This window comes from Ambystoma mexicanum, chromosome 2p (assembly GCF_040938575.1).
Source record: "Ambystoma mexicanum isolate Mex_15411 chromosome 2p, UKY_AmexF1_1, whole genome shotgun sequence".
In the NCBI taxonomy this organism is placed as follows: domain Eukaryota; kingdom Metazoa; phylum Chordata; class Amphibia; order Caudata; family Ambystomatidae; genus Ambystoma; species Ambystoma mexicanum.
In genome coordinates this window covers 533,137,259-533,160,537 of record NC_090923.1, presented here as the reverse complement: position 1 = coordinate 533,160,537, position 23,279 = coordinate 533,137,259, and the positions used below count along the sequence as shown (strand labels likewise).

The following is a 23,279-nucleotide window of genomic DNA, read 5'->3' as shown; positions in this document are numbered from 1 at the left end:
GGCACTCGATCCCTCATCAAATTCAACCTTCCATCCCACGGTGCCTCTGCCTAACTCTGTTCCAGACATTGTTTCCTTCCACTGGCACCCTCACTCTAAATCCCTGTGTTCCTCTCTCTGCTCCTCACCACACAGTCTTTGCCTTGTCCCACTGGATCTCTATTCTCCATCACTGCATCCCACATCTGGACCCTTATGTTCCTCGCTCTTCTCCTCAAAACACAGTCTTTGCCTTGTCCCCACTGGATCTCTATTCTCCATCACAGCATTCCATCTCGGGACCCCCATGTTCTGCTCTCTGTTCCTCACCACACAGTATTTGCCTTGTCCACACTGGATCTCTATTCTCCATCAGTGCATCCCAAATCTGGTCCCCTATTGTCCTCTCTCTGCTCCTCAACACACAGTCTTTGCCTTGTCCCCACTGGATCTCTATTCTCCATCACCACATCCCAACTCTGGTCCCCTATTGTCCTCTCTCTGCTCCTCAACACACAGTCTTTGCCCTGTGCCACTGGATCTCTATTCTCCATCACTGCATTCCAACTCTGGACCCCTATGTTTCTCTCTCTGCTCCTCACCACACAGTCTTTGCCTTGTCCCCACTGGATCTCTATTCTCCATCACTCCATTCCAACTCTGGTCCCCCATGTTCTGCTCTCTGTTCCTCACCACACAGTATTTGCCTTGTCCACACTGGATCTCTATTCTCCATCAGTGCATCCCAAATCTGGACCCTTATTGTCCTCTCTGTGCTCCTCAACACACAGTCTTTGCCTTGTCCCCACTGGATCTCTATTCTCCATCACCACATCCCAACTCTGGTCCCCTATTGTCCTCTCTCTGCTCCTCAGCACACAGTCTTTGCCTTGCCCCACTGGATCTCTATTCTCCATCACTGCATTCCAACTCTGGACCCCTATGTTTCTCTCTCTGCTCCTCACCACACAGTCTTTGCCTTGTCCCCACTGGATCTCTATTCTCCATCACTGCATTCCAACTCTGGTCCCCCATGTTCTGCTCTCTGCTCCTCACCACACAGTCTTTGCCTTGTCCCCACTGGATCTCTATTCTCCATCACTGCATTCCAACTCCGGTCCCCCATGTTCTGCTCTCTGCTCCTCACCACACAATCTCTGCCTTGTCCCCACTGGATCTCTATTCTCCATCACTGCATTCCAACTCTGGTCCCCCATGTTCCTCTCTCTGCTCCTCAACGCACAGGCTTTGCCTTGTCCCCACTGGATCGCTATTCTCTATCCCAGCATCCCAACTCTGGATGTCTGGTCTCCCCTCACTGATTTTATGGGTGCACAGCACCCATTTATTCCCGTTATCTCTCTTCACTGACTTCTAGTAGTTCTGCTTAATTGACTGGGCTCCTAGATGGAAAGGGAAGAAACCCTGATTTCTCAGCAGGCGCATGTTGTCGTGTGTGGCACCCGCAGATGAATGGGAGCTCGTATACATAAGCCATGCGTTGGCATCAGAGATGGTTGGGGGTCTGAAATGCAAAGGATGGATGGAGCCTGTGTTTGGTGTCATTTCATTGACGGCACGTGTTAATGTGTTCTTCGGAAACTGCTGCTGTCAGTGGCGGGAAATCAATGAGCGCGCGATCCCAATCTGAGCCGTCCACTGAAGCTTGGCTCCACTTGTAAGCGATTGATTCTGACGCAAAGAAGCAGGCGTTGATCTGAGCTCGATTGGGGCCTCCTTGGGCCGACATTTGCTGACACTCTCCAAGGCTTTAGCCAGTCATCCCCAGACCACAATGTGAAACTTGCAGGTGTTGCTTTAGACTTGAAAATATATATTATGATTTTATAATTAAAAATGCCGAACCAGCTCGTTGTTCTTCCCATTTTACAGAGGTATTCTGTCCCAGCACTGTTTATAAGTACAGAAATATTTGATTGCTTTGTTTTTTACATTCATGGATGGGAATGTGCGTCAGTACACTGTAGGAATGTGTGTTGGTACACTCTAGGAATGTGTGTCAGTACACTGTGTCGGTACACCCTAGGAATGTGTGTCAGCACACTGTGTTGGTACACTGTAGGAATGTGTTCAGTACACTGTAGGAATGTGTTCAGTACACTGTAGCAATGTGTGTCAGTACGCTGTGTCGGTACACCCTAGGAATGTGTGTCAGTACACTGTGTTGGTACACTGTAGGAATGTGTGTCAGCACACTGTGTGTCGGTACACTGTAGGAATGTGTTCAGTACACTGTAGGAATGTGTGTCAGTACACTGTGTCGGTACACCCTAGGAATGTGTGTCAGTACACTGTGTTGGTACACTGTAGGAATGTGTGTCAGTACACTGTGTGTCGGTACACTGTAGGAATGTGTGTCGGTACACTGTGTTTCAGTACACTGTGTGTCGGTACACTGTAGGAATGTGTGTCGGTACACTGTGTGTCGGTACACTGTAGTAATATGTGTCAGTACACAGTAGGAATGTGTGTAGGTACACTGTAGTAATATGTGTCGGTACACAATAGGAATGTGTGTCGGTACACTGTAGTAATATGTGTCAGTACACTGTAGGAATGTGTGTCGGTACACTGTGTGTCGGTACACTGTAGTAATATGTGTCAGTACACTGTAGGAATGTGTGTCGGTACGCTGTAGGAATGTGTGTCGGTACACTGTGTGTCGGTACACTGTAGTAATATGTGTCAGTACACTGTAGGAATGTGTGTCGGTACACTGTATGGCCAATTCACACAGAGGCCACTCTGGCTTATCCTTAACTTAAAATGGAGAGGGCCATTTTATGCGCAAAGGAGGTGCTCTGAGTGCATCTGCCTTACACGGGGCATAACATACACCTATTGTATCAGGACTAAGTCATAGTCTCTTATCTGATGTTTTTGGGAATATAATAGCCCCTTAAAGGTGTATGTCATGGTTAGGCCAGAGTAAAGTATTGTGAACTGAATAGCCCTCTTCAGATTCTACTCATTGTAAGTTCCCACTCAGTCAGCCCATCTATGTAGAATTGCTGAAACATCCCTTGCGAGAATGTAGGGTCTGCGGATTAGAAAACCTTAATTACTCCGGACCACTGGTCAGAGTTGTCTAGATATCATTTGCAAACATCCCTTCGCTGACACTCGTCTTGAAAGCACTGATGGCAAAACGGATCTTAGAATAAGCCTGCGAGTATTGATTTTGCAATTTTATTAGAAGGGCAAGTAAAAAAGGCAGACCAATTTCCAGCTTGCAATGAAGATCTGACGCCACCTTTGGCTCAGTACAAGTCATCATGCAGGCTGTGGACTATGGCTCACACACCACGCACATGATTCTACCTTGAGATGGATGCTCTGCATACTTTTTAGCTCAGCGTGACCTGTAGTATAGGAACCAAATGTATGACCCAGGCAGAGGGGAAGAAATCGACCCATTTCCAAGCATTCTCAACGTCTGCCCAGATTCTTTGACCGCATTAGAAACAAGAAAACATTGTAATCTGCACACAAATAATATTGGAGGCCTTCCGATTTTAATACTGATGTGCCCAAACATGTTTTTTAATTGCCCGCCTATATCGCGCCTCATGCCAAAGTACAGCCTCCAAGTTCAGGGCCAGGTATCGAACCCATGCTGCTCAATGGTCACTTGCTTCCAAGACGAGCACGTTGCCCCTGAGCTATGGTCCTGTACAACCCAGGAGCCATGCTAAACTCAGCGTAAAGGCCAGACGACACTGGCATGATCAGATCTCTTCTTGCCCCAGTTAGCCTACCACTACATGGCTGACTTCCTGAATATCTATTTATTATATAGCGCTACACACCTAGGGGTCCGGGTCCATGCTTAGAAACAAACCTCTGGGTATTAGGCATGTTATAAATAACCAATTACAATTGCAATTACTGAAATAACAGATGACATCATTATCCCACAGAGAGAGTGGTACTCAATTTCGCAACCTTAGAAGGATGAAAGGCTGAGTTGACCGTGTCAGGATGTGAACCTGCCACAGCAGGCTAGGCACAGATACCAGGGTGAACACTCTACTCGCTATGCTATTTGACCAGCAGAAGAAGAACCAAAGGGCTGGTGTATGGTGGACCCAATAGTGCACAGGTGTGCTACTTACTTGCAAAGTTTGTAAGAATTACTTCACAGTGTTTGGCTGTAGACAATCGATTGTAAGGCATTCAGTGCTTGTAGGAACAATGTAAATCTAATATATCAAATGACCCTCTACTCTCCTAGGGTAAAGCAAAGATTCAGTATTATGTATAGTCCATGGACGCCAATGGGCCCAGAGCTGGATACGTTCCTGTTGGAAGAGGAGCCTTTTCTTGCTATGGCCTGAGCTCCAATTGAAGTCGTCATTGAACCGACGTGCCGAACCGATCGCAACATTGTTCTTTCCCATTGGGTAAATTAGTTGCTGAGCAACAGCTTCAGCTAGCAAATGCCCACAGCGATGGAGTGATCATCTTCCTGCAAAGGGGAGGGGCATGTGAGTAGTAGTGCACGACATGATGACCCATGCCCAAGACTCATCACAGAGCTTCATCTACATCACGAGTGGCTGGCCCGATCACTCCCCGAGGTATCGATCATCAGTGGTGCCTGGGCTGAGGGAAAGACTCGGCTCCATACTTCAGTAGGGTGTCATTGGTCCGCCACCCGACGGGGGCTTGAAAGAACCTTTGTAATATAAAGAGAAGCTACGTCTAGAGGTAGGTTTTGGCAACAAAGAGAGAAAGACATAGCTGGCTTGGTTTGATTTCCAGCCTAACATGGGGTACTTCATGCCTGCTTTCTCCAGAAGTGGAACACTTCTATTACGGCCAGCACTCCGAGGTGTGCGTTGACGAAGCCCATAAGCACTGCTTGTTGGGGTGGATAGAATTCTTAACCTAGCTTTGTGTCCTGGTTGGCGGGCGATATTGTACTATAGATGCCAATGCTTAACTACCACCAAGGCCACTTCTGCATGCCAGGGTCCAGGGCAAATTGTCAGCGTTTATTGGAAGCTTCCTCACTGGAATATGCAATGATTTGCAAGACCTGAGTATCTGAAATACCAAGATGATACACTTTGTTGTAATGAACAATGTACGTCTCCGTGGTTATTATCCGGGAGGATAGCTCAAGGGCAACGTGCTCGCCTTAGAAGCAAGACGACACTGAGCAACACAGGTTCGAACCCCAGGTTCCGTGCTTAGAAACCTCTGGGTATTAAGCGTGTTATAAATAACCAAATACAATTAGACTAGGAGTGCCGATTTTGCCCTTAGACTGCGGGTGTTTCTCAAAACACTTCAGAGAATCCTGAGTTCTTTGTGTTTGTACTTTGTTTCTTGGTAGTGACAGAACTCTCACATCCCATCTGGACTCCTGTAAAAGTGTCTATGTGGGCTAACAGACTAGCCCAAGCATAAGTTACAAGGCATGAAAAAGGCTGGCCCAGGTTCCTGAGTGGGAACAAATATTGGAAAGTGCAATATTCTTGCACTACTCGTCTCTAGCCAAAAGAGCGATATCAAGGCAGCTTGCATTACACATCAAAGATCATTTTGTTTAGAACTCTAAATCTTATGGTGGGCACCGCCAACGTGTGCGCTTACATGCACTGGAGCAACCACCATGCCATGTTCATGGTTTGCACTACAAAATAAAAAAAATACACATCAAACTTGCCCTACCTGATGCCTACCTTTCCCAGAATGACTGAAAAAACATGCACACCTGATGTGACAACAGCACCGGCAGGGGAGCACCAGTGCTACTTCCTGTCCCATCTCTCAGCTGCTCATTGATTGGCTGGGAGAGGACAAAAGCGCTTCATGGTATGGCACAGAGTGGCAAGCAGACTTCCTATTTCAAGCCCACATTGGGCCTGACTCCCGAAGCTAAAACAAGGAGACAGGAAACCCCAACACCCCTTTCGTATACACTCCGTCAACCTAAAGCCAGCTCCCGCCCTAAAGTATCAATGACAGTGAGCTGTCATGTCTGGGACTATGTGTTTACGGTAGACAACTAACTCCCACAGGGGAACCCCATTCAGAAGGTATGAGAATGTGGTTTGCGGGAGGCAAAGTCTGTTCTCGCTGCAGCTTCAAGGGAGACCTGCCACTTTAATCAGGAACCACAGAGAGCTCAATTAACCAGAGAGACTGTTTGATCCTCAATAGACGGGAAGATGGGTGGGACTTAGTATTACATGTTCTCACCCCTTTACCTTGTCTGTTGCAAAGCACTCTGGTTATGACCTCTGGCATACAGTAGATTGTTGGTGGGTACCCAGGATTGTTTCATTAAGGTAGACTTGGCCTAAACCAATCCAATCACTGTGGCTCATTTGACTTTAAAAGAGGGCTGAGCCCCTCTTTTGGGCAGATCATCTGAAGACTTTGCAAGGAGAAACAAAAGAACTCATTTTGACACTGGCTGAAGGTACAGTCTGCCTTACAGCTTCCGCCAGTGACGGAAGGCCATGATTTCCAAGAAGAAAGCTGGATCCCTCCCCTAAACATCTCCCAGGAAACAGAGGGAGATACTGAATACAGAGGACCCTCCAGCTGCTCCAGAACCGGTATCCAGCCAGCACACAGCATGCCCTGCTAGGCTCTGCAAGCAAGCTTCCTAGGTGGGAAGTGCCAAAGAGTCTCTGAACCAAACTATGGACAAGGCTGTTGCCTGCAACACTTCTCAGCATTGGACTGTGCGCCTTAAAGGATGAGAAGCCGAGTGAAGAAGCTAGGAGGAGTGCATCGAAAAGCATCAACCAGCGTCTGCCTTAAAGTAAGTTTTTAAGCCAGTCGAGCCCCTCGGGCTGCAACCGACTGCACCACTGACTGTTGTCACGTCATCCGAGACACCTCGACCAGTGCGTCAGACCCACCAGCACTGAGACAAAGATTCCTGACCCTGAGACGTTGCGTGTAGGCCAGCCTGCAGCCGTCCAACCAGCCTTGCTCGCCGAACTGCCTTCTGCCTGATATTAGCTGCTGTCTGCTGTCTTGAACTTTGTCCCAGATGCTGCAAAACCCCTTGAAACTGGCTCGACGTTATCGGTCACCAAGAACTTCTACAAGCACAAGGTACATTGTGGTTCTGTCCCCTTGGTCCTTCTCCGGAAAGCCCCCAATGACAGTTTACGACCCATTTCTCCCTTTGTTTTGAAACCAAGTATCCTGGAACTATTGCAATGAATTACTTTGCCAACTACTGTCCTGTCAGTATCCAGAGTGCATCCCTTTTCCTTCTCTGAAACTGTCGGTCCTCTGCATTCCTTTTGCAGGGTGGGTTGTATTTTGTAGTGTGCGATAAGTAATAATAAAGTCGATATGTGTATACAACCTTGACTGGACAGTCCCTTTTATCATTGGTTAATAATTGTATTTTCGCTGTGTTGCAACTAACCAACGATCCACGACTTTTCTGAGATAAGCCTGCCGTTCCATCCACGTTACCAAAATTGGACAACGAGATTTAAAATTTGCTTGTGTTTCCAATCTGTTCAGATCCCTTCTGGTGTACTTGAGGCGTGGGCCTGATTGATGGTTTAGAATCCGATATTCATCCCTGGACCACTGGTGCCCAGAAGTTGATTCATCACACACACACCCAGTACTACCACCCCCTTTTTTCCTCCCCACCATGCTGGCATTTTCTTGTCTCGGCGTTTGGCCCCTAGAGCCAGGGCAGAGCCCCTATCCAGGCCCTCCCGTGAGGACCAGAGCTCTTCCAGCTCTAGTGGGAAGTGAATTCCAGCGCACAGGAACGTGGACAGGGGAGGACTGGCCACCCAGACATGCTTTCTTGAAAAGGTGTCCCTTTCATTTTGCGGTACATTGGCTGAACGTGACTGACATACAGCGATATATTGGCTCAAACAGACCCACTGGAATTGGGGTCCTAGGTAGATATATATCTGTTTTGGGTGTTTTCACAGAGAGGGCGCACTTTGCTTCCTTACATGTTAGTGGCAAGACTCCACGTGTGGCATTTGTGCACTTTAAAACCTCATAGAACATGGTCGGTTTTCTTTTAAGCTTTTTGTGAATCGAGTGTGAGCGTTTGGAAGTTCCAGCCCTGAAACTTCGAGGGTCGCGGGGTGGGCGAGCGAAGGAGAAGTAGCCTGTCTTAACTTTACAGGGCAATTTCAGGTCATTAATGTACAGCCCAAAAGTCTACATTTTGGAATAATGGGCAAGAAGGGAAAGGTATCTTGCCATGCAAAAGTGAAGATATGATTTTCAATTGAGCGGAGGAGAGTCAGAAAAAATAACTTTCCTGCGTTTTAACACTAAACTCCTCACGCGCTGGCAAACTGCTAACCATACCATGCGATAAAACCATTTAAAAAAGACACCGAGTGAGGCGAGCTAATCGTATTACTCGAAACGTGGACTCCTCGCTCCCTGTGGCGATGGCCTCGCCAGGCGCGTGGGCATTTGGGCGCGTGCCACCGCGCTCTCGCGTGTGGTGACACTAATCCACTCACAAGGTGACTCACTGGCACGGCGACCTCACTTTGCCTGGCAGCTAAACCCGGGACCTGGGCGGCAGAGGATGGCGCCCCTTGTCGCTGCCCAAGCCCCTGCTGTGCCCCGGCCCTGGCGGAAGGACCCCTGACCTTGCACTAAGGTTGTTGGGCAGCTGCAGTGGCCGTGCAGCGGAGCATTACTCTGGTTACAGCAGCAGGCGGCCGGGGAAGCTGCTGCACAGAGTAAGCCAGACGAGCCGGCCCACCACAGCGACGCGAGGCAAAAGTGCTGATGCGTAGAGTAGCGCGCCAGCCCTGCACTGCTAGCCACTGCCCCAGCTCCGTCCTGCCGCCGCCGCTGCTGCTGGTGGTGGTGGTGCTGGACCAGCCTCCCCAGCGCTCCTCTCGGCCCCTGCCAGGAGGGCCCCGGGCAGCTCCGCCCCGGCGTCGGATTGTGTTCACGCACGGCCTGCAGCCCACTGCGGTCAGAGGTAGGTGACTGATGCAGCGCGCGGAAGGAACTCGCCGCAGCCTGGAGATGGACCATTGCCGCTCCTAGTGTGGCAGGGAGGCAGTGCCTGGCATCCACCTCCCCTTGTTGTGCATGCATTGGACGGCGGCAGCAGCACGGGAGCCCGCCACTCTCGGGGCAGTGCGTCCTTACCCGGTCTGTAGCCTTATTGTTGCATAATCGTGATGCTACAGAGCTGCCTTGGACCCCTTCTGCCTTAACCTAGCGCACAGAAATTCTGGGTAACAGGATGAAGCGCAGAACGTGAGTATGCATGCTTCTGTGCATTGCAGTTGTTTTTGTTCACATCATTGTAATGAGTTTCTACCATTGAGTAAACATACCTATCGTTACAGCTGACGGGGCTGCTCTATAGAGTGCTAGCATTGATTTTCTCCTCTTTGGCTAGGCCGCCAATTTGCATTTTGTCAATTAAGCTTACGGCCCCCCATGGAATCCATCCTGGGGAGCTTACATCGATCCCTTAAATTGTTTTCTGTGATATTCATGTTTTATTGGCTCATTTATTTTTTAATTTTTGTAAACGAGTGTCGCGCCACAGCTGCGCATGTTGGCTTGTGCATGGGGGAGGTAACGAGGTTCCACCTGCCTTAGGTCAACCGGCGCAACTGGATTTGACAAATCGATTCATTGAGGAGGCTCGCTGATGGCCAGTGCTACTGAGGCCTGGATATGCTTTATAGGCTGGGCTGCGCTCCTGCGCGTAGTGAGCGCGTTAGAGCGCGGAAACAATGAAAGTGATTTTAATATAGACTTTGGAAATGCTTGAAAGGCACTTGTGTATGATACCCTTAATGGCAATCAAGTTGTATTCCAATTGGTTGCAGATTGAAATCAACCCAAAGATCTTCATCTGTAGGGTACTGGTCTAATGCAACCAGGAGATACATCCACACACAGAAGTTGAGCATGTGCAATGAAGGCACGTTTGGCATTGCATGCTGGGCCAGGCTACTACAGCTGAAGCTGTGGTCCATGTCGGGCCCACTCAAAATGGCGGATGGAGTTTACGGGGGCTATTGATCTCATTTAATGATGATTCCATGGCTTAATAACAGGCGGTGATAGCACCACTAGGTCTTCAACCCCTCCTCCCACAATCCTTCGCCAGGCAGGCATTTCTATTGTTTGTTTGCAGGAACCTGGCGGCACACGCATGGCTCATGGAATACGGCGGCATGCCATTTATAACTAATAAGGGGGACATCTCCAGCGGCATAACTGGCATTGGTTAACAGGAAGTGCATTCATATTAAGAAATCCTATAGGATTAGAATATGATTTGATGCAAGTCTTCTAGGGTGGCCTTGTACAGTCAGCTGTGAAGCTTTAGATCTCCTCATACTTGCCCGGCACGATGATTCTACAATCTACATGAACATACCTAGCACCCCTCCTAATCCCCAACAGTAAGTGCATGCCACCACCTTGGATGGGAGAGGGGCAGCATACTCTGGGGTACTAGCATGTGCCCTACCCAGCCTCTAGAGATACCAATGGAACGTCCCAGGTGGGTGCAGCAATGTTTGGGCCAATGACTTCCTCTTCCAGGCGGCCCTAGCGTGGGGCAGATGGGGAATTAAGGACGCTCTTCAGAGACCATTAACCTTACATACATCCCCCTTAACATCCCAAAAGGACCTGGTTGCACGCAGGGTTTGGCAGCGAAGCCAGCACAGAAGTCACAACGTCATCCTCATCCATTGGCACCATTCATCCCTATAGGTCAATGAGGAAGGATTTTCGAAGGAGCCCGTAGCACTATAACTCTTAGGGGGGCAGTGCCGGGGCTCAGCCTCTTCCTCAAGGACAGCGAGGAGGTGTAGAGGCGCCATGCCTCTCTCCAAGTGTAAACGCCACTCACTCTGCTTCCCTGCCCCTCGTCCACCAGAATACGGCATGTGGCGCGCCTGGCCACAGTAGCGCGCGTCCTCTCACTTTCTCCACACAGTCCTGCACTGGGACCTACTCTTCCACAGTATTAATCTGGGACAGTGGACTATTTGAGGCCAACTCTTTCACATTTGAAAGTGATCATGCCCCAGTTCATGGCAGTAATTCCTTGTGCCACAACATGTGTGTAATTCATACGGTCATAATGCTTGGTTACTTGTTTCATGATACAGGAGTCTGTTATTAGCTGGGAACAGCATCCATTCCTCCTGGGGCAGTGTTCCTGGGTAATGCATATTAGTACTGTTCTACAGACCTGCACCGTGGCACAACATGCTATGGGTTGGATGTTTAAATATGGGAATATGTTAAGAGGGCAATTCTGCATATTATTCTGGCATCTTGTTAGAAACATTTACGTATGTAAAGGAAAACGACCTGCGTCTCTAAGGAGTTCAGTAAAGGGCACAGAGCTCTGAAAATACACCTCAATTCTGTAGGAAATCACCTCCTTTAATTCTAACTCAGCAACAACACGCATCTGCCCAATGGCTTCACTTCAGATCCACTGGGCCGCCAGGCCGTCGAGTACCACCACGGCAGGCAACATGCAGTGCTGCCAATGCTCATTCTGTAGCTCATCCTGCCAGGGCCAGCCTTAGGGCAGTGCCACCTGGGCGACTGCCCGGGGAACCACTAGTCCCCTGCCACGTCAGCTTGGGGGAGTCTTAAGGTCTCCCTGAGCTGGCGTGGTTGGAGAAGGTGCGGCAGGCGCCGTCTTGAGATTAAATGCGCCCCACTCTGCCAAGCGGGGCGCATTTAACAACAATAGGGCACTGATGCTTTAGCATCGGCGGCTATAGAAAAATGTGGCACCTACCTCCCCACTTAACCAGGGGCACCCAGGGGAGGGGTGGGGCACACATTTTGGTTTTGGTGCCCAGGGAGCTTCCGCCGCTAAGGCCACCCTACATCCTGCTATTCCACTAAATTGACCCACACACAACTCTTAACGGGAACCTCAATCCTACCTTGAGGTACACTCTGCGATACTGGAATGCACACCCCACTCTTCCGAGGCACCGCCATCCTTGCCTATGCTACCTCATACTACTAAGGTGGCCCCTGCCGCAGATGGCTGGTGCAGAACGGAGGCTCACATACTGCTCTTCCGATGCGCCTCAGCCCAGAGCACGGCAGCATCATGTATGTTTTATTGATGTATTCCGGCCAAGGGGGTCTTTTCTACATAGATAAAAAGACAAGTTACAACATTCATACTTAGCGTAAGACCCATGTTTGGGAAACCGGGGAACGGGGGAGATGGGCGTGAAGCGGCACGTGGGGGGCTGATGAAGATTATGTCTTGTCACTTTCCATTGGGTCATTTTTATTTTGTGGGAATTCTCTGTCAAACCAAATTGATTGAAATATTCAAATGAATTGGAAGAGAAGGAAAAAAAACATAAGAGTGGAACGAACATAATTTAAAAAAGTAAACAATATGTTAGTTAAAAATCCGGTTTCTGCCAGCAAGGTCAAAGGGGGACCACGCGTCCTGCGTTTTTTGCCGGATCAGCATCACACATTTTGGGAGTCTGGACTGAACTCGTTTTGTTTCTGGTTTTGGATGCCCGTTTTCTCCCGTTTCTTTGGCCACGCTTTGCCTATTGTTTGGTTGGTTGGTTCCAGGACATGTACTCTTTTTTGGAAGCCGATGGGTCGCTGGCTCGTTCACATTGGCAAGTTTCAGATCCAATGCTTGGACGCGCAAGCAGGACCTGTGCTGCCGCAGTTTCCATCTTGTGTTCCTGCCCCAAGACCTTGACCGGGAGCACCAGGCAATCCGCCTTTTTCTAGGTTGGGGTGGGAATTATACATGGCCGAGCTTTTCCTCCAAGTCCCTGAAAATGGTTTCTGGAGAATTTGTTTCAGAAACTCAGAATGTTCCCATTGAATATTTTTTATTTTATTTATTTTGTATTGCTTTCTTTTTTCGTGTTATGGAGGAATGCGTTTTATGGATTTATTATTGGAAAGGAACTTAAAATCGGGCAAATTGGGTGACGGCAATCCAGAGCAAACCAGCTAAATTGCATCCAGCCTTAAATCCGAGTCGCCACAGAACGAGGCTTTTTGGAGCTTGGCGATTCAGAAGGTTGACGGCACAAAGGCTACACCACCATCTCAAAGTAAACATGAGAGAGAAGCAAACAAAAAGCATGGCAGCGTGGGTAAATATGAGGGCATGGATATATGTGGCACTCGGGTAGGATAAGAATGTGAAATCCCAAAGCAGCTCAAACCAGAGTTTCAATGAGTTATATGCTGGCACAATAAAAACATACAAAAACACAGTTTGTGTTCATAAAAAAAAGCAGTACCGTGCAGGAAAGCGGCGCTGTAGCTGAAATGTGTAATCAAAGAGGGGTTTTAGGTTTAGTGTCACTTGACATTGCTTTGGTCTCATAACTGGAATGTGCTAAACTTCTGTGCAAATGGTCGGATCACACAGGGCAAAACATCCTCTGAGTTTACAGAGAAGATATTTCCATATGAACGGAGCACTGCTATATGCATGACCGGCCATTAATACTAATAATGTAATTCTTATATAGCGCTACACACCCCTGGGTCTCAGGGCTCTGAAATAACAGAAGACATTATTATCCCACAGAGTGGTATTCAATTTATCAACCTCGGAAGGATGAAAGCCTGCCGGGATTCAAAGCTGCCACAGCAGGCTGCACACAGATACATGGGGCGAGCGCGTAACTGACCGTGCTATCTGTCCAGCTTTCATTAGCTCAATCAAGACTTGGGCTTGTATAAAAGAAAAACATTGTCACCTAGAGCAACACTCCTTAGAAAATGGCCCATCCTAAAGGGTTGAAGGAGTAATTTCAGAAATGGTGCAAAGAAGAAAACATCTCCCCAAGTGTCTCCATCCTCTGTGGTCTGATGTTAATGGGCCTCAGTACAAGTTTGGCGGTCGCCTTGCCGGTAAAACCAGCAGGCTCCCAACAAACTTGTGATTTTTGCCGGCACCTGCGAATGGTCAATTACCGGGTCATTACAGCCCCACCGACTTGAAGTTCTTCAATCTGGGAGCGCTAGGAAACGAGAGAAACCGGGAAATTGACATTGGACGGCAGGGCCTTGCACAGGCTGACCGCCTCACAGCCCAGCAATCCTGGCGTGGGCACAGATCGACACATGAGCACGGCCAACTGTGCACTAACCTATCTTGCTGGACACCCTGCAAGATGCACGACTAGGTAGTTTGCAGATGTGTTGCTCATCAAACCTGAGCATTTGAAGGGTAAAACACACAGCCTGTGCAATGAAAACAAATCTAATATAATACTAAACACTCAGGGAACTAAACACATGGGTTCTGGAGATGCTGGTGGCAGTTTCAAACCACTTGGGCTTCTAGCATATGATTTTCTATTGCAATACTGAAACCACGTGATGGCTTCACAGGACCCTCATACACAATCAGACATGTATCGTATTTTATGTTCATGTTTTATTTAAAAAAAATAATCAGCAGTGCTTTTAAAACCTATAACTCACTACACTGTCACACCCGTCAATTATGGATGTGCAATCAATGGAAGCCAGATCCAAAATGAAATAATTCAGTTTTCATGTGTGCTTTGGCCCGGTATTGATATTTCCGGGTCCTGCTGACGTTTACGATTCACTCAGGTTGAAATTGATGAGATGAGTGGACCAAGAAGTGAGCTTGTGCGGTAGTCCTGTTTGCTGAGCACAAGAGTAGCCATACAGGTTTTAGGTGAGCGGTGCATGAGATGTGGGAAGATGTTTCTGGTTTTTGGGAGGTTGTGTCGGACTGCTACGACAGTTGCCATGATGAACTGGAAGAGTTTCAGGCATCGAAAAGAACCCCACAGTTGCGATTGATGGGTGACAGGTTGAGGAAAATGAAGAGAGGGATTTGGGAGCGGGAAGTCGGTGTTGGAGACAGGGAGAAAGATGACTTCCATCTTTGAGCTGCTAAGCATGAAGCTCCGTAGAGCCATCCAGTGGCGGATGGTGGTTAGGGAGTGGGTTATGCGTTCAGAGATTGCAAGGATGAAGATGGGGAACGGGAAGAGGCTCCGAGCATCATCAGCAAAGAGGCGATAGTTAAAGCTAAGGAGTTTGCTGGGGTGCACATACGGTGAAGAAAAGTCAGCTCAGGGCTACTCCTCAAGGAGCACCTGCTGGGATGGGTGTTGGGCAGGAGGTGGAGCAGAAGCAGTCAGAGAGATAGGGGGGGACACCCAATTTGAAGGCGGGAGGGATGGTACGCAGGGCAGACTGCAGCTGAAAGGTCGAGACAGATGAACATTGAGCACAGTTGAGAGTGGTGGGAACATGGATGGGAAAAGTCTCAGAGGAGTGTTTGTACCAGAGTCCAGATTTGATGGCGGTCAGAAATTGAGTGTACCCCAAGAAAGTTGACTATGCGGTTGATGAAAACCCTATCAAGGATTTTAGAGTGGTAGGGAAGAAGTGAGACTGGTCTATTGTTGGGATAAGAAGTTGGTTTCTTTAGGAGAGGCGTGACTGTGGATGTTTTGTAACAGGCTGGGAAGATACCAGTTAAGAGAGAGGGCCTGAATAAGGCAGAGGGGAAATCAGAGGTGACCAGTGCAATTTCCTTAACAATTGTGGTGCAAAGGGGTCATTTGGAGTTCCAAATGGGATTGCAGCAAGCAGGATGGCTAGAGGTTCAGTGGGGATAGGGGAGACGTGGCATAGGAGACAGAAAAGGAAACAGTGAAGTTCTTAAAGGGGAAAGCTTTTACTTGAGGGCACCAGTGAGCTAGAGAGTGTGCAAACCTCTGGAAACAAGATTAGTGTAGTGGGAGGATTTGGGTCAGGAGGAATTGCGACATCCCCATTTCTCCCTATATGTATGTGGGGGTGGGTAAAGGAAAAAAAATGTGGGGATGTGCGGTAGGTGTGGGGGGTCTCGTATATACGTTGAAAAGGGGGGGCATAAAAAAACTATTTTTGTATGCGCAGTAAAAAATGTGCAGTAATCACAGAGATCCAGTCAGAAGGGGCTCTTTGTAGGCAGCAGTGAGAATGGTGGGGTCGGCCTTTGCACCGGCGATGTAAGCAGTGATAGGTGCTTATCTTTAGTGGCTGAGGGGATCCAGGGTTGCGGATGCAGGTGGCAGTGGGCAGGGCATCAATCGAAAGTAATTTATTTAACATTTATAAAGCGCTCACACAGCCCACAGGCATCGAGGCGCTGTTACAGGAATTGTTTGTTTTTCTTAGTTGCGTAATTGTGGGGTTTTTTTGTCTTAGTTAAGTATTTATAACGTGCTTAAACACCCATAGGTTTCTAAGCGCGGACCCGGGGCTCGAACCTGTTGTTGCTTCGTGTCGTCTTGCCTCCAAGACGCGCACGCTGCCGCTGAGCTATCCTCCCGGGACATTGAAGTACAACAGTGATTGACAGGGGTGGGACAGTGCAGAGTTAAATTCAGGAAACATGAGGGTAATCGGGTGAGCAAGTGCATGAGAGAACTTGGAGCAAGATGTGGATTTGGCCAAGGTAGGTGACCATGGGGTCAGGCTTGCATTTACTTATGGCGGTCGGCGACAGATGCATTGATAGACTGGAGGAGGAACAGAGTTATTGAAGGGAGTGAATGAAAGAGTGGTCATAGGGGGCAGGGTTCATAGTGGCAGCAGAGGAGACCAGGATGGAAGAGCGGAATAGGAGCTTGAAAGAGTTGACTTGGGGTTGTGATGTAAGGTTATGTAGGTTTACTAGTGAGTTGCTAGAGAGAGCGCAGTCAAGTGGCGCTGTAGGCCGTAGACATATTGGGGAGGTTGAAGTTGCCCATTACGATGACAGGATCAGCAGCTGGGAGTGTTTTGAGTAAGAGGTGAAGATCAGAAGAAGTTCAAGGTGTCCTACAGGCGGTACATGAGGATGGTGGCACGAGGGGTGGGAGCGAGAACCTGGACTGAAATATGCTTCAAGGAGGGAGTGAAATCTGAGCGGCCAAGTGGGGGGTGGTGGTTGTGTCCTTGCTGATCATCATCCTATAGCATACCTAGGGTTCCACCTAATTTCGCCAACCCCCTTTTTTCCAACGGGTGTTTTGCGGAAAAAGTTCAAACATTTTTTACACTATTTTTGGGTGTTGCCCCCTCGCCCCAGCACTGCTTAATGTAATTTTTTTTTATTTCCCCTCCCCCAACCCTTTATTTACCCTTTCCCATCCCCCAAAAATGCAGATGGAAATTTTTGGAAAAACGGGTGTCGGTAAAAGGACGCAATACCATACGTACATGCCCCTTATCAATGCTGTAGCATTCTCTGCACCAAGGCGGAGACGGGGGAGGTAGAGGAAGAACTTAGACTGGCAGCCTTTGGACACTTGGCCCCGGCTGCCCCCACATAGCACTTGGAGGCTGCCAACACAACAGCTGCTTGCAGCATTTTACTAACTTCCAGGAAACACAAATGAGATGAGCAAATAAACATGGTTTGCTGACGCTTTTTGGATTGGTCGATATGAATTCTGGTAGGATGTGCGTACCAATGGCTAAACAAACTCAAAGTTTGATTTCGAATCTCTCCATTAGCAATACACGAAAAACACATGAACAGATCAGAACTCCACTTTGACGCTGCCTGTACTGTATGACTCTGAATTTAAGAATCTTAGTTCAGGCGCCGCCCTGCGGTGAGTGCAGTATAGCGGGAACAGAGAAAGAAGCCTAACAGCAGGCGTCTGTGATCTTTGGCAGCAAGAAATCCGGGAAGAAGGCCTGCCATAGGAGGCCCAACGCTGTGAGTAAACAAGACTGCATCTATAGGTGAGATTGGGTGAAAACACGCCAGCGTTTCATTCTCTGCCAATTTCTGCCTCCAGCCTCAGTGCATCCGTGACGTCATCCGACTCGAAACCCACCCCCAGAGGGGATGCGTTAGGAGGGGAAGCAGCCAGAACCTGGGAGAGAGGCCTGGGACATCGCCCCCAGACTAAAGCGGAGGGTCCAGCAGGACTGGCAGGCCGGCAGTTTCAAACCCGATGCCTCCCCTCATAGCACAGTGTATTCTGTCCTCAAAATGGCCTAGTGCACAGTGACCACAAAACAACGCTGGTGAGCCCGGTTACGTCTTTCCACCAAATGTGTTTCACCTAAAGATTTTCTCCTAAAAAAGTTTTCACCTAAAACGTTTTCACCTAATGTAGGATTAATAACACTATTAACTAAAAACCTGTATACCGATTTTTTAAATTTGATTAATTGCGGGGTCCCTCCAAACCCCTGTTTTCCGCCCTTAAAAACACCCCAAGCATTCCCAAAGATTTTTTTATAATTGGGGGTCCACCCCCAAACTCCCGTTTTCCAAACTTAACCCTTTACCCCACCCAAACATACATACATATATTTTAGATTTAAAAAATTCAGTTTCAATGAACAGTTTTACGTGAAAAAGCTCTCTATGTAAAAAAAAAATTGGGTGAAAAGACTGTATTCCGGCGAGCCCCTGGGGCGCAGTTCATATAGCCTCTTTTTTTGGGACACGTTGACCAAGGAATGCTTACAGTTACACATTGGTCAATGTGGTTCCTTGGGGGCTTGTGCGCTTTTAACCCATTCAGCGATCCTGCTGTACACAAAGGCTTGAAACAGTGGAGTCTCCATGCAACTGACCCAGTAGTGCCCAGTGCAGCAAGAATCGGGGTGGGGGGGGGGAGGAGCCAGGGGAAAGGAAAGCATTAGGACGTATAGAAGTCAGTGTGAAGCTTGTCCCCGGGAGATGTCTGCACTCGGCCTCCTCCAGTCTCCTCGCTCGTTTGCTGTGCCGGCTGCTCTCTGGTGGAACTCACTGCCGACTGAGCTCCGGGAATTGAAAATCTGCTGGATTTTTGCAATAAAGTAAACATCTTTCTGTTTCCATCTTGAGTATAAGGGTCTTGAGGGTTTAGGGGAAGGGGTGTCTGCTGGTACTGGGTGGGGTCTTTCTGTATACACTTCTTCAGCGCCCTGGTGCCTCAGAGTGAGGCGATTGTTTGCGCTGAACACCATGCCAGCTCAACACATGGCCGCTCACAATTATGGGTGAGAGGGCACAGAATGATCACAGGCACAGCTACCTAAAAAATGCCCAGGGTATTGTTTGTTTATATAGCGCCTCAAAGCGCTCCCCTGTTGCACTGGGAATGAGGACCCAGAACTATTGCATGCCCAACCCACCCAAAACTGCTTAATGCACACGGGGACAGGGCACCAAATATCGCCGATTCCACCAGGGAGCAGAACCCCAAAATATCAAATGCAACCTTCCAAATAGTGCCTAGAGCATGAACGACCAGAGCACAGAACATGAATCAATTGGATCAAATGTATGAAAAATTTGTACCTGTGAATGCGGCACATGCTAGTGGCTAGTCCTGTCACGTAGCATTGATTTTGAGGGTTTATGGCAGAAAACTCTAGTACATAATATGATTTTTTTGAATTTTTTTTTTTACTTTCTTGCATGGCCGATTTATTCGCGTTGTGCCTTGGACTGCAGCGGTGTGCAATGTACTGTTAGCGCCTAGAGATAAAATGCAGCATCTCCGCCAGTGGGCCAGCTAGGTTGGCAAATGTAAGCAGGGGGTTGGGGTGGGGGAGGGATCAGGCCACTGTGTTCTGATTCCCGGCTGCAGTTTGGCTCAGATCTCGTGGGCCTTGGATGGCTCAGGTGAGTTGATGGCGACTCGGACTCAAGCGTCAGGGTGGAGCCTCGGCGGTTCGAAGTGAAGCAGCTGGAGGGAAAGGGACAATTATGCCCCTGAGCGTGTACTGCGCGCCCTCCCCGGCGCTCTAGAGAGAGGATGAGCTCACGCCGTCAGCTGAACCCCCCCCCCCGCCCCTGAAAAAAAGGTTTCATAAGCAAATCTTTTGCGAGCATTTGTTGTGAAGTGGGAAAGGTGCTTTGAATAGTAGGCCACGTGACAGGCTGACCACTTTCTAGCCATCACTTTTTTTTTTGCGTCTGTCGCCCCTAAGTGGGACAATGTGCCTGCACCCAGGGTGTCTATACCCGGGCTCCCTGCCCCTCTCAGGTAATTCCCAACAAAGCTGAAAGAGCGCCTTGCATTCCCCTGCGGAAGTCACGTGACCTAGACGGTCCAACTGGCTGTCCACTTTTGGAGGTGGGACCAGGACTCATTTGCATATGTTTCCCCTCCTGTACTTTTACAGACGAGCTGAGGAGTGATGGGTTGGACGCTTCCCAGGGAAATTACCAGAGGCTTTGATTGATATAAAGGTTTCCATTCATCTCTTTTCGATCGCTTGCCCTGAATTATTCATGACTTATAATGAATGTGTAGGTCTCCACGGCACTGGATGTATGGTAATTAATGTCTCCGCTTAACACATTTAATAAAAGCACAGTTATTTTCCAAATACTCTCCAAGTCGCGCGCCATTATACTGCGCGGGTGACTATGCTGGGCAAATGAAGGGGGCAGTTCATGTTCTTTTGGTTTTATCATGGCGTTACCATAGCCAAGTTTCTTCTTGCACGTTTGGTGCAAGATGCATCTATAGGTCCTGGTAGATGGTGGTAGCAATGTGAAAATGGACATATTTGCCCACTTGAACACTTCAAAAGGGGTTCACAGAACCTGATTTCCAAGATCGAGTTTGCGGTAGCTAACCGCACCACAAACCTTCCCTGGCTGCTGCTGCAGGCGAGAACCCTAGAGGCAAAGTGACCGTAAGATTCAGATCAGTTGTGCCCAAGGCAAAAGCGTTGCTATCGGGGATGGGGGGGGTGGAGTTGAGGGGGCTTTTGCCCTGGGTCTTTTGGTTGTAGCCCCGGATAGAAGCTCAGGGGCTACAACCAAAATGCTAGCTAGCCCCGAGTCCCAACATTAGCGTAGCCCCAGGTCTTTTCCAGACCTAGCAACACCCCTGGGCCAAGGCTTGAAATGGGTTGGATCTAGCTGGGGCAGAGTACTGGCAGGCTCCAAATACGGCTGCTGGGCCAGAGCCCCCCACCCCAACTGAAAGCAAAATGTTATGTTAGGGACATTTATAAAACGCTCGGTCGCCCGGAGGCATCATGGTGCTAGAGAGGAAAGGCAGTAAACCAGGATCTGTGCACAGAGTACTTAAAACAAATATGTTTTTACCGCCCTGCTAAATGCCAGATAATTAGACAATTTCGTAATCACAAATGGCAGCTTGCTCCAAAGCTATCGAAAAGACTTGCCCTCCTATGAGGGCCGCCAAAAAGACGGCACACAAAGCAGATAAGTAGAACGCAAACAGCGCTTGGGGACATAGCGGGTAAACTTCAAACGAAAATATTCCGCTAACAAATACCTCTGTCTTGTCATCATTCAACTTTAGCCATTTGTGATTTATCCACCCCCCCACGGTCGCCAGGCACCGTTAAAGACATGACAACACCCTCTCCCGATCAAGATCTAAACGGATCAGGATCTGGGTGTCGTCGGCGTACGAGTAGCACCTGACGCCGAAGGAGCGGATGAGACACACAAGTGACCAGATGTAGATATTAAAGAGAATGAAAGACAAGGAGGAGCCTTGCGGCACCCCACAGGGAAGGTGGCAGGGAACAGACCGAAACAGAGGAAGAGAAAGCGCCCGGGAGCGGTCAGCCAAGAGCGACGAAAACCAGGCCAGTACTTGCCCAGGTATCCCTATCTGGGCCAGACAGGACAGCAGGGTGAGGTGGTCCACGGTGTCAAATGCCGCTGATGAATCTAGTAATATCAGGGCACCAACCCCCCCCCCCCCCCCCCCCGAGTCCACCAGCCTGGCCATGTCATCTTGGACCGAAACCAGGACACTTTCAGTGCTCCTGCCAGGATGAAAGCCTGACTGGGCAGGATCAAGTAGCTGAGAAAACTCAAGAAACGAAGGCAGCTTGCAAATGCTCGGGCGCTCCACACAAACCACTCTCTGTGTCAATGCAGGGAGCTGGCTGCTGTGTTCCCTGTCTCCATTTTACCTGGAGCCCAACAGCATCCAGTCTACTTTCTCCAATAAGGCAATGGAGATTTCCTTATGCACACAGGCTTCGGAAATCTGGACATGATTATTTATATGGAGCACCCTCGGGATCCCGCACTTTAAACCAAAGGATGCCTCCCTTGGGAAGGGAATTGGTGTTTCAGGTTAATCTTCCAGCTGGTACCCTCCCACCTCAGGACCAATGGGCAGGTTTTTATCAAAGACTCTGATAGTGACCCTCCCATTGGCTGCTCCAAGTGGCGATCGGCTGAAGGGGCACTACAGGGAGGTCCAAAAGCACTGCAATTTACCTGCAGCTGCTCACTCCCAGTGCCAGGCGTTGCGCGCCATGGAGCAGTTTATCATTTACTGTTGCACTCAAACAACCCTCAAGTTTTAACAGCAATAAAAGGAAAAGAGGTGGTGGTCTGACAACCTCCCACAAAACATGGATTTAAGGGGCCTGAATTACAGCAGATGTTGGTTGGCCATCACCGACCCTCCCCCACTCCCCCCCCCCGAGATCAAACCCAAGCTGTGTCCTTAATATCTAACAGCTTCTCATTTTCAGAGTGATCTGACATGATTGGGGATTTAATTCTGAGCAGATGAATATGTGGGGCTCAAAACTGAGGGGCCATTCAGTGTAAGCGGTTTCTGAGGGTACATGGATGGGGACTGATGGGAAGCGGATGCCATCAGACTCTCGGTACAGTGCACAGTGTGACCTGTGCCGTCGATGACATCAGATACATTCAGTGCTGCCTCACTGTGCAAAGAGTGAAAGGTGCATTTAGTGTTAGTAATCAGTTCTACTGTTCAATTCACACACTTACTGTGTACATGTAGTGAAAGGTGCTTTTAGTGCTTCCAACAAGACCGCCCCATTGGCCATACCCTCTTTAGAACATACCCTGCACTCTTGAGCACCCACATGCCATCTTCCCACCCGCACCCTACTGCCGCCCACCCCCTCGTAACCTTCCATCATCTCCCCTCCCTGTCCACTTACCTGTTTGTTTCCTGGGCCGCCGTACTGATAAATAGCCCTCGTGCCGTTATGGAAATGGAAGAGAGGCTCCACATGGAGTCTCACCTTCCATTTCCATGGCAGCCATCTTGGGTGGGTATTTGTTTGAATCATGGCATGTGCAATACCTGTTCAGTCAAACAAATAAAACAATAGAAATCCTCACTCTACACTCTCACCTGTGGGTCTTTGCTTGGGCCTATAATTTGGTCCCTAGGCTGTGATGCTTGTGTGGGGGATTGCTATGATATAGTTCATAGTGTGGATCAGGTGACTGCAACCTGTGGCTCTCCAGATTATACTAGCAAGGGCTAATGGGAGTTATAATC

The 23,279-nt window shown here is 48.8% G+C and overlaps 1 protein-coding gene across 11 annotated transcripts in view; it reads left to right on the top strand.

The window, feature by feature from the left end:
• IQSEC1 (IQ motif and Sec7 domain ArfGEF 1) overlaps positions 1-23,279 on the top strand; it is a 3,055,115-nt gene that overhangs the window by 2,665,234 nt on the left and 366,602 nt on the right. The window contains exon 1 of one of the 11 annotated variants that reach the window (XM_069643977.1): positions 8,828-8,959. The exons of 9 other annotated variants lie outside the window; for them this stretch is intronic. Coding sequence is in view for 1 of the 2 variants with exons in the window: in XM_069643975.1 (XP_069500076.1) it covers positions 9,230-9,243 (14 nt within the window). In the remaining variant the exon portion in view is untranslated. Of the gene's footprint in view, positions 1-8,827; positions 8,960-8,989; positions 9,244-23,279 lie in introns of those variants that run through there. One more of the 11 variants, XM_069643975.1, reaches the window with a different exon arrangement.